Source organism: Cherax quadricarinatus, chromosome 48, assembly GCF_038502225.1.
Source record: "Cherax quadricarinatus isolate ZL_2023a chromosome 48, ASM3850222v1, whole genome shotgun sequence".
Classification (NCBI taxonomy): Eukaryota; Metazoa; Arthropoda; class Malacostraca; order Decapoda; family Parastacidae; genus Cherax; species Cherax quadricarinatus.
The window spans coordinates 5664835-5676586 of record NC_091339.1 but is presented as its reverse complement, the minus strand read 5'-3'; the positions used below and the strand labels follow the sequence as shown (position 1 = coordinate 5676586).

At 39.3% G+C, this 11752-nt stretch overlaps 1 protein-coding gene across 4 annotated transcripts in view; it reads left to right on the top strand.

Annotated features, from left to right (window-relative positions):
* Positions 1 to 1115: 1115 nt before the first annotated feature.
* The window catches only part of CadN (neural cadherin), a gene marked incomplete at its 5' end in the record, with an annotated part of 755916 nt that continues 745279 nt past the window's right edge, over positions 1116 to 11752 (top strand). For all 4 annotated transcript variants that reach the window (XM_070094821.1, XM_070094823.1, XM_070094822.1 and 1 more), the window contains 2 exon segments: positions 1116 to 1298; positions 4749 to 4807. In XM_070094821.1, the coding sequence (XP_069950922.1) occupies positions 1116 to 1298; positions 4749 to 4807 (242 nt within the window).

Sequence of the window (11752 nt, the reverse complement as noted above, 5' to 3'; positions counted from 1 at the left end):
TAGGTATGGATACTGGTCAGGCCATCGTAAGTCTGAGGCGTCGGCAAATGAGTACTTCACTAAGTGAGGAGAGGCTGTACTGTGTTAGATATGGAATATTAAGGTTCATAAAATTCTTTCTGATTATTACATGTGTGTTTATGGATGGAAGGGGAAGGGGGGTAGAAAGGTTATAAGTTCTGAACCCTCTAGTTACAAACAATTTCCAGGAGCACACCTTGTTTGTAAGTTGGTGCTTGCTGTTCTGCACTGTTCTACATTTTAGCTATTGTTGAGCAGTCTAATGATAGAGAGATGCATTTTTATATTCAAAATGTTAAACTATATCTGTGATATAGGACAAATTTAAATGATAAAGATTTTGTTAAATTATTTACATTAAAATCTAGGTAGTAGGTTGGTAGACAGCAACCGCCCAGGGGGGTACTACCGTCCTGCCAAGTGAGTGTAAAACGAAAGCCTGTAATTGTTTACACGATGGTAGGATTGCTGGTGTCTTTTTTTTTCTGCCTCAAACACATGCAAGATTTCAGGTATGTCTTGCTACTTCTACTTACACTTAGGTCACACTACACATACATGTACAAGCATATACATACACACCCCTTTGGGTTTTCTTCTATTTTCTTTCTAGTTCTTGTTTATTTCCTCTTACTTCCATGGGGAAGTGGAACAGAATTCCTCCTCCGTAAGCCATGCGTGTTGTAAGAGGCGACTGAAATGCCGGAAGCAAGGGGCTAGTAACCCCTTCTCCTGTATATATTACTAAATGTAAAAGGAGAAACTTCCGTTTTTCCTTTTGGGCCACCCCGCCTCGGTGGGATACGGCTGGTGTGTTGAAGGAAAGATTTGCATTAAAAATAGCAGTTATCTTGCACTGGGTGCATGTACTAACAAGTCTTACTTTACATTAACTCATTAACCGGAGATTCACTAATGTGAAGTAGCTTCACTTTTGATGTATCTTCCATAAGAACAAGAAAGTAATTAAAGTACTGGTAAGCACCCTTGGTAGGTACAGGAGTGGTTAATATAAGCAGATACTGTATACTATTTTGATTAGACTACATATCTTGCATTACCACTAATACCATGATGCATATTTGTCCTTACAGAATAATGGTCCACAACAGTTAGCTTCAGAAGCCACTATATATGTTGTTTTGGAGGACGTTAATGATGAAATTCCATTATTTACTGAACGAGAACAAGAAACTGTACTTGAAGGAGAGCCAATAGGCACCAAGGTGACTCAAGTCAATGCTATCGACAAGGATGGAACTTACCCTAATAATGAGGTAAGTGTCTAAATCTGCTGTCTTACCAATCATTTTAAGTACCTCTCTGTGTGTGCCTTTTTTCTAGTTAAAGTATTATTATCGAGTGTTGCTCATCCATTTCGTTACTCTATATGTTTATCAGGCATGCTTGTCCTTGTTTGTTTTACCATATTAACACTTTTTGCTGATGATACTGTGCTTCTGGGAGATTCTAAAGAAAAGTAGCAAAGGTTAGTGTAGAAGTTTGGGAGGGTGTGTAGAGGTAGAAAGTTGAAAGTGAACGCAGATAAGAGTAAGGGGATAAGGGTATCAAATGATGTAGATAAAGAAAAATTGGATATCACATTGGAGGGAGGGAGTGTGGAAGAAGTGAATGTTTTCAGATATTTGGGAGTTGACTTGTCAGTGGATGGGTTTATGAAGGATGGGGTAAACCATAGAATTGATGAAGGGAATAAAGGTGAGTGGTGCATTGAGGTATCTGTGGAGATGAAGAACATTATCCATGGAGGCAAAGAAGGGAATGTATGAGAGTATAGTGATACCAACACTCTTATATGGGTGTGAAGTTTGGGTTGTAAATGCTGCAGCGAGGAGGCAGCTGGAGATGTTGTGTCTAAGGGCAATGTGTGGTGTAAATATTATACAGAGAATTCATAGTGTGGAAATTAAGAGGAGGTGTGGAGTTACTAAAAGTATTAGTCAGAGGCCTGAAGAGAGGCTGTTGAGGTGGTTTGGTCATTTAAAGAGAATGGAACGAAGTAGAATGACTTGGAAAGCATATAAATCTGTTGGGGAAGGAAGGCGGGGTAGGGGTCATCCCCGAAAAGGTGGAGGGGGTAAGGGAAGTTTCGTGGGTGAGGCGCTTGGACTTCCAGCAAGTGTGAGTGAGTGTGTTAGGAGTGAATGGAGATGAATGGTTTTTGGTACCTGACAACCTGTTGGAATGTGAGCAGGGTAATGTTTTGTGAAGGGATTCAAAGAAACTGGCTAGCCAGACTCGAGTCCAGGAAATGAGAAGTACAATGCCTGCACTTTAAAGGAGGGGGTTTAGGATATTGGCAGTTTGGAGGGATGTCTAAACTGCCATATCTGAGCACCTTTGCAGAGACAGTGATTATGCATAAGTTTTTCTTTCTTTTTGGGCCACCCTGCCTTGGTGAGAAAAGGCTGACGTGTTAAAAAAAAAAAAAAAACTTTCAGGGTTGAGACCCCTGATCTCAAACTTGCTCTCAGTGTCAAAGAATTTAACCCTTAAACTGTCCAAAAGTAGATCTTTGTTTATGTGCATAGTGCTCCGAACGTAGATCTACTTTTTTTTTACATGTTTTCAGATGGAGAAATTAAAGGTTGGAGCGCTATGCATGTGAACATAGATCTACATTTGGACAGTTTAAGGGTTAAAAAAAATAATTTTATATGAAATGAGAGGGAATCTTTATCCTAAGGCAATGAAACCAAAAGTACAAAATTTGATGGAAAACTTACAGAATTAAGCTCTCGCAAAGTTAACAGTCTTGGCGATATTTACGCATTGGCGATTTCACCCACTTTGCTCCCAATTTTTGGCCAATTCCATTGTTCCAGTCCACTAAACTCATAACTATTTCACTAGTATTCCTTCTGTTGAGTACAAGAAACCTCCCATTTATTTATTTCAGTTATCCAATAAAGTGATCAGAAATTGGTAATTTGGCCAATTTCACACAAAATTAAAAAATTGCCAGCTTAAAAATAGGGTCCAAAATAAACAATGCATACATTCCAGGCACTTAAAATATTTTTTCTCTGTTCCTTAGTCATGTCTCCAGGCCTCTCTTAGATTATGCTTGCTTTCCATTTTGAATTTTTATTCACAAAAAAAAAAAAGTAGAAGATTTACCGTTACGCAGACTACTGCATTATTGTAATAATTGTATAAATAATGTCAGTGCATTCCTAAATGCATATTAGACTGGTCAGTTGGACATGTATTGGATAAGTGATATATGTGTACTCGGAAATATCGGCAAAAATAAAAAAAATTCCCTACTTTGAGCTCAGTTTAAAGTTACTTTCAGTCCTGAAACTAATAGAAGATATATTACTGTAATATATCTTCTATTCTATCAAAATGAGGCTGAGAATGCAACCATATGAAAATACACCGCAATGTCATTGTTATCAACCAAAAACAGTTGCAATTTTTTCTCATGCCCTGCATGCTGCAGGATTTTTTAATATGGTGCACACTCACTGCGTAGACCCATTCATATCTAGGCCCAGATTTACTTCTCACAGCTTATCTGAGTGAGCTGAGCTCATGGCATACTACTTAAGGACTGACCTTGGCTTCAAAGCCGTTGTACAATGGGACCGACACTAAAAGGGTTAATACATGTATATAGGAATTCTCACGACATGTGATATTTGCATTTGCATGGTGACATTTGGCTATTGCATTGCCAGACATGCTACCTTAATGTTTTTGTATTAAATTTCATCTGTCTCCATGGGGAAGTGGAAAAGAATTCTTCCTCCGTAAGCCATGTGTGTTGTAAGAGGCGACTAAAATGCTGGGAGCAAGGTGCTAGTAACCTCTTCTCCTGTATAAAGTACTAAATTTAAAAAGAAAACGTAAAGTTTTTCTTTCTAGGTCACCCTACCTCAGTAGGATACAGCCAGTTTGTTGAAAAAAAAAAATCGGCTTTTTGCACTTGTTTTCAAACTACTCTACTAATCTCTTCTCTTCAAAAACTCCTAATTGATCTCATTCCTTGCCTCCAAAATGAAATTTCTGCAGTCTGCATTTTCTTCAAATATCCTTCACCACAACTTTCACTTTTGACAAACTAGTCCATCATTTCCTTTGGTTTCCTGCTTTATTTAATCTCTCCAAAATTCTTATTCTCAACCAAAAAAAATAAAAAAAGTAAAGTGCCTCTCCAAAGTTTTAAATGTCATCATAATTGACTACTGTAAGTTTTCACATAACTGGATAACCTGGATTGCAGTTTATATGCCTATTTTTTTCTTTTTCTTTTTTTTTGGCACCATTTTACATTGTTTTTGATAATTACAACATAATTATCACTGCCATTCTCTGCACTTATGAGGTATTGGAAATCCACTATGCATAAAATGATACCTGTTGTTGTATCTGGTTTAAAAGCATTGATTTGAGAGTTAATTTTTTTATGAATCTTGGGGAATAATATGAGTGAATTTAGGGATATCTGTTACTAAAGTGGTTTTTGGTAAGGTAAGTCATTTCTTTTTTGCTTTGAATTTGTTTTGAAAATCTCTAACCATATTTAGTAGCTGTAAATAGCTGCTATGATTGCCATCAGAGAGGTATTTGTTCATGAAGAATTTGAATTAAAAAAATATTAGTTATACTGGGATGGTAGGCCATGATATCTCGAACATGATATAAGAATGTCCAGTTGTTATTGTTCTTGTTGCTGTATGTGCTCTTTTCTTTTTTAGGTTCTCTATCGCATTGTGGACAGTCCTCGAAATGAGGGCCGGGACTTTTATGAAATAAGGTAAGGCAATTGGATTGATATTTTTAGTCTTGAATCCTAAACAAAATATAAGATTTATGTATGTTGATGCAGCTGCAGGCATACCAAAATACAATACATGTTCAGAGGTTGGACCAGATAATTATGTTACAGGGGCAGCTTTTAATAGGTTTTTTAAACTCTCGGCAAGAAAAAAACATTGTTTAACCCTTTCACAGTCGAGACCCCTGCTCACTAACTTACTCACAGTGCCGAAGAATTTAAAAAATATATACACCTACCATCCGACTTACGACCGAGTTCGGTTCCGAGAAACCGGTCGTAAGTCGAAATGGCCGTAAGTCGAACTTTACTACTGAATATCAACAAAACATTTTTGTAATGACTTTACAGTGGACCCCCGCATAGCGACCTTAATCCGTGCAAGAGGGCTGGCTGTTATGCGAAATGTTCGGTATGCGAATGAATTTTCCCCATAAGAAATAATGGAAATCAAATTAATCCGTGCAAGACACCCAAAAGTATGAAAAAAAAAATTTTTACCACATGAAATGTTAATTTTAATACACACAAACTGAAAAAGGCATGCACAATTACATGACACTTACTTTTATTGAAGATCTGGTGATGATTGATGGGATGGGAGGAGGGGAGAGAGAGTGTTAGTGTTTAGAAGGGGAATCCCCTTCCATTAAGACTTGAGGTGTCGAGTCCTTTTCTGGGGTTACTTCCCTTCTTCTTTTAATGCCACTAGGACCAGCTTCAGAGTCACTGGACTTCTTTCGCACAACATATCTGTCCATAGTGGCCTGTACCTCTCGTTCCTTTATGACTTCCCTAAAGTGTTTCACAACATTGTCAGTGTACAGGTTGCCAACACGGCTTGCAATAGCTGTGTGAGGGTGATTTTCATCAAAAAAGGTTTGCACTTCAAGCCATTTTGCACACATTTCCTTAATCTTTGTAGTAGGCAATTCCTTCAATTTCTCTCTCCCCTCCTTTGAACCAGTTTCCTCAGGTCTGGCCTCTTGCTCTTGAAGTTGATCTATCAGCTCATCAGTGGTTAGTTCTTCATTGTCGTCCTCCACCAACTCTTCCACATCCTCCCCACTAACCTCCAACCCCAAGGACTTCCCCAATGCCACAATTGATTCCTCAACTGGTATACTCCTCTCAGGGTTAGCCTCAAACCCTTCAAAATCCCTTTTGTCTACACATTCTGGCCACAGTTTCTTCCAAGCAGAGTTCAAGGTCTTCTTAGTCACTCCCTCCCAAGCCTTACCTATAAGGTTTATACAATTGAGGATATTAAAGTGATCTCTCCAAAACTCTCTTAGAGTCAGTTGAGTTTCTGAGGTCACTACAAAGCACCTTTCAAACAGAGCTTTTGTGTACAGTTTTTTGAAGTTTGCAATAACCTGCTGGTCCATGGGCTGCAGGAGAGGAGTGGTATTAGGAGGCAAAAACTTCACCTTAATGAAGCTCATGTCCCCATAAAGTCGCTCTGCCACGTCTGTAGGATGACCAGGGGCATTGTCTAACACCAGGAGGCACTTAAGTTCTAATTTCTTTTCAGTTAGGTAATCTTTCACATTGGGGGCAAATGCATGGTGTAACCAGTTATAGAAAAAGTCCCTAGTGACCCATGCCTTACTGTTTGCCCTCCACAGCACACACAAATTATCCTTGAGGACATTCTTTTGCCTGAACGCTCTGGGAGTTTCAGAGTGATACACTAATAAAGGCTTAACTTTGCAATCACCACTAGCATTGGAACACATCAACAAAGTAAGCCTGTCTTTCATAGGCTTATGTCCTGGGAGTGCCTTTTCTTCCTGAGTAATGTAGGTCCTGCTTGGCATTTTCTTCCAAAACAGTCCTGTTTCATCACAATTAAACACTTGTTCAGGTTCCAGTCCTTCAGTTTCTATGTACTCCTTGAATTCCTGCACATATTTTTCAGCCGCTTTGTGGTCCGAACTGGCAGCCTCACCATGCCTTATCACACTATGTATGCCACTACGCTTCTTAAATCTCTCAAACCAACCTTTGCTGGCCTTAAATTCACTCACATCATCACTAGTTGCAGGCCTTTTTTTAATTAAATCCTCATGCAACTTCCTAGCCTTTTCGCTTATGATAGCTTGAGAAACGCTATCTCCTGCTAGCTGTTTTTCATTTATCCACACCAATAAGAGTCTCTCAACATCTTCCATCACTTGCGATCTCTGTTTCGAAAACACAGTTAAACCTTTGGCAAGAACAGCTTCCTTGATTGCCTTTCTGTTGCCCACAATAGTAGAGATGGTTGATTTGGGTTTCTTGTACAACCTGACCAGGTCGGTGATACGCACTCCACTTTCATACTTATCAATGATCTCTTTCTTCATCTCTATTGGAATTCTAACCCTTATTGCTGTAGGGTTGGAACTAGAAGCTTTCTTGGGGCCCATGGTCACTTATTTTCCAGAAACAGCACCGAAAACACTGTAATACGAAATATTCCGATTGTATGCTTGAATGTTACCGCGGAGGCTGGCTGGTAAACAATGCCACCGGCGGAACATATGAGGCTGGCTCAGGCCGCACATTGGACGCGTCTCGGACGAAGGGCGCTGAGCGGGTTTTTGGGCGGTATGCGAGGCAAAATTTTAGCGATCAAAGCGTCCGGTATGCGGATTGTCCGTTATGCAAGGCGTCCGGTATGCGGGGGTCCACTGTATTTTATTGTTTTATTTTGGTATTTCATGTTTTACTTTACTTTTTATGCTGTTAGTACTGTATTTTATACTGTAAGGTTTAGGATAAACACTGTGTACAACACAAATACACCTACCATCCGACTTACGACCTGCTCGACTTACAACCGTGTTTTTTATGCCAAATTTCTGGGAAATAAACAACTATTTGTGTTGTATACAGTGTTTATCCTAAACCTTACAGTATAAAAAACAGGACTAACAGCATAAAAAGTAAAGTAAAACATGAAATACCAAAATAAAACAATAAAATAAAGTCATTACAAAAATGTTTTGTTGATATTCAGTAGTAAAGTTCGACTTAGGACCATTTCGACTTACGACTGATTTCTCTGAACCGAACTCGGTCGTAAGTCGGATGGTAGGTGTAGTTGTTTATTTCCCAGAAATTTGGCATAAAAAACACGGTCATAAGTCGAGTGGTCGTAAATCGAGCAGGTCGTAAGTCAGATGGTAGGTGTATATTGTTTTTTCATATGAAATGATATAGAAACTTTTCCTGATGGTAATGACACCAAAAGTATGAAATTTGACGGAAAACTTAGGGAATTAGGCTCTTGTGAAGTTAGTGATCTTATCGATATTTACACATCGGTGATTTTGCCCAATTTGAACCCTATTTTCAGCCTATTCCATTGTTCCAGTTGACCAAACTCATAGCTATTTCACTAGAACTCCTTTTGTTCTATCGATTGAGTACAAGAAAGCACCCATTTACCGATTTCAACTACCCAATAAAATGATAAGAAATTGGAAATTTGGCCAATTTCATACACAATTCAGGGAAGGCCAGTTTCAAAATAGTGTCCAGAATTAACAATACAAACATTCCTAGCACTAAAATAACATTTTCTCTGTTCATTAGTCACATCTCCAGGCCTTTCTTATAAAGTTTCCTTTCCATGTTGAATTTTTATTCTCTCAAAAAATAGAAGATTTACTGTTATGCAGACTACTGCACTATTGTAAAAATTGTATAACATCAGCACATTTGTGAAAGCATATTAGACCCACCATTTGATGTGTATGGGACGCTTGACGTGATTTGTTTACTCTTGAACATGGGTAAAAAATCAAACATTTCCTGTACTTTGAGCTCAATTTCAAGGTATTTTTAGTGCATAAACCATTCAAAGTCATATCTAGTTCTGTAATATATCTTTCATTCCATCAAATGAAACCAAGAAAATGAAAATACAACCATAAATACCACATGAAAATGCACCGCAAAGTTGCTACGTTAAACGTAAAACACAGTCAGAGTTGTTTTTTATACTGCGCACACTGACCACTCAGACCCATTCTCTCATATGTAGGCCTACCAGCTTTCTCCCGCAAGATTGGAAGCCTCTAGAATTTTGGGATACTATTACAGGCCCGACACTGGCTTACAAGCTGTAATGTTATGGGACCGACAGTGAAAGGGTTAAGTGACATGGTTACAAGAATCAACTTAAATGTATCCTTATTTGCATACAATGCCAGAGTACTAGAAAATACATACTAAGGAGGATGAAAGAAGGTTGCAAGAAAATCCAGAAAAACCTCAGGAATGGTTAGATAAATGGTCGCTGGAAAGTGGTAACAGGAGGCCAAAAACAGAGTACTGTCTGAGGGGATAGGAGGCTCATAGGAAGAGTTAAAGAATAACACTTGGAATAACCAATACTCAAAGCCTGTCTCTTGAGATACTCACAAACAGAAAAACATTTGTAGCACTGGCTTCTGGATTTTGATTTGTTCAAAACTCATTGTGCCTTGTGTGCAACTCATTCTCAAATACGCATTACCAATATGGAGTGTACACCTAGTAAACACAGAGTGAAGCTTAGAGTACAGTGGAACCTCAAATTTCGAACTTAATCTGTTCCAGGAGCTAGTTCTAAATTCGAAAAGTCTGAAATTCGAAGCAATATTTCCCATAAGAAATAATGGAAATACAATTAATCCGTTCCAGAAACCCAAAAATATTCACACAAAAAATACATTTTATAGAGATTAATTACAGTTTTACATACAACAAATAATATAGTTTTTAATTCTGTATAGTAATACATATAAAATAACATTTTTACTTACCTTTATTGAAGATTGGTGATGGCATCTGGAAGATAGGGAGGAGGAGAGAGGGAGTTGGGGTTAGTGTTTGGAAGGAGAATCCCCCTCCATGAGGACTTCAGGTAAAGCCCTCTCTGGGGTTACTTCCCTTCTCTGTCTTTTAATGCCACTAGGACCAGCTTGAGAGTCACTGGACCCCTGTCTCACAAAATAACTGTCTGCAGTCCTCTGTTTCTGGCGCCTCTTTAACATTTCCCTAAAATGGGACATGGTTCTGTCACTGAACTTGTTGCAAAGATGGCTTGTTTCAGCTTGCTCAGGGTGGTACTTCTCCACAAACATTTGGACATCATTCCACTCTCATACTTCTGTATTATTTCCTTCTTCACATCTATGGTGTTTCTCACTTTCTTTACCATAGGGGTACCACTAGCAAGTTTCTTTGGGCCCATGGCAGCTTATTTCACAGTCCCACAAGCATTAAACACAATGAAATAATCGTAAAATGTGTGAATGAGAGCGCAGGTTAGTGTCCACTCAAGCATAAACAAAGCTAGACTGCTCATGGCGCCTGCACGGGGATGCAGACAGAGTGGGCTGGCGGCTTCAGGCTTCAGGAAAGGTTACTCTGCTGCTGATCTGTTGTTAAACCTCTCCACTAAGTGGCACCAGTCACTGGATGAATCCAAAGTCAGCTGTGTGGTAGCACTGGACATTGCTGGCGCTTTCAACCGGGTGTGGCACCAGGGCCTCTTAGCCAAACTTCAAGCACTGGGAATTACAGGCTCTGTGCTATGTCTCCTCAGTGATTAACTTCATGGTAGATCTCTAAGTGTAGTTCTCAATGGAACGGAATCAGCAAGACATCCTATTGGCGCAAGTGTTCCACAAGGAAGCGTGCTGGGACCATTGTTATGGAATGTCTACTTCAACGACCTTCTTCATCTCATCCCAGAATCGCATGCATATGCAGACGAATGCACACTGACATCCAAGAGAAGAAATGCCAGCTGCTCTAAGCTACATCAGTCACCAGCTGAGAGCTATATCAGTTTGGGGAAATAGATGGCAAGTAACATTTGCACCTGAGAAAACACAAATGATGATCGTCTCTAGGCACCATGATGGTACCTTGAGTATGCTCCACTTTCTTGGTTTGCCTGCCCCCCCTCTCATCTGCGACTGCTTGACAGAGTAGAGAACAGAGCAAGACGTCTCATCTCTCGCCTGGACCCATCCTGGATAGATCTGTCATTTCAGCAGAGCCTTCAACATAGGAGGGATGTGGGTGGCCTTACTGTTATGTACAAGGCCAATATTGTCAAAGTACCACACTTGGATCCACTTCGAGGACAGCGTGAAACAAGCTTTTATGCCAGAAGACGGGCAGAAAGCAGCAACTTCACTCTGGCTGTACCCTTCTCCAGAACTTCACTCCATCTGAGGTCCTATATACCCAGGATGACTCGAGTATGGAACACATTCGTACAGCATAATGATGTCAACGGGATAGTCAGTTGATCAAATGAAAATGCTGGCCCACAGATGGCTCCAACTTCATCCTGTTCCCTACTTGTATGTCTCTTAACAATAAAAATGCTTTCAAATGAGCTGATGTAGGTAACAGTTCTTAGCTTGCCAATACTGTTAGGAATCCTTAACCTGTAAATAGCTTGTCAATAAAGCTAGGGATCCTTAACCTTGTCAAACCCTGTGTAAAAAAAAAAAAATACAGAGAGAGGGAGATAGATAGAGATAGATAGATAGAGAGAGATAGATAGAGAGAGATAGATAGAGAGAGATAGATAGAGAGAGAGAGATAGAGAGAGATAGATAGAGAGAGATAGATAGAGAGAGATAGATAGAGAGAGATAGATAGAGAGAGATAGATAGAGAGAGATAGAGAGAGATAGATAGAGAGAGATAGATAGAGAGAGATAGATAGAGAGAGATAGATAGAGAGAGATAGATAGAGAGAGATAGATAGAGAGAGATAGATAGAGAGAGATAGATACAGAGAGATAGATACAGAGAGATAGATACAGAGAGATAGATACAGAGAGATAGATACAGAGAGATAGATACAGAGAGATAGATACAGAGAGATAGATACAGAGAGATAGATACAGAGAGATAGATACAGAGAGAT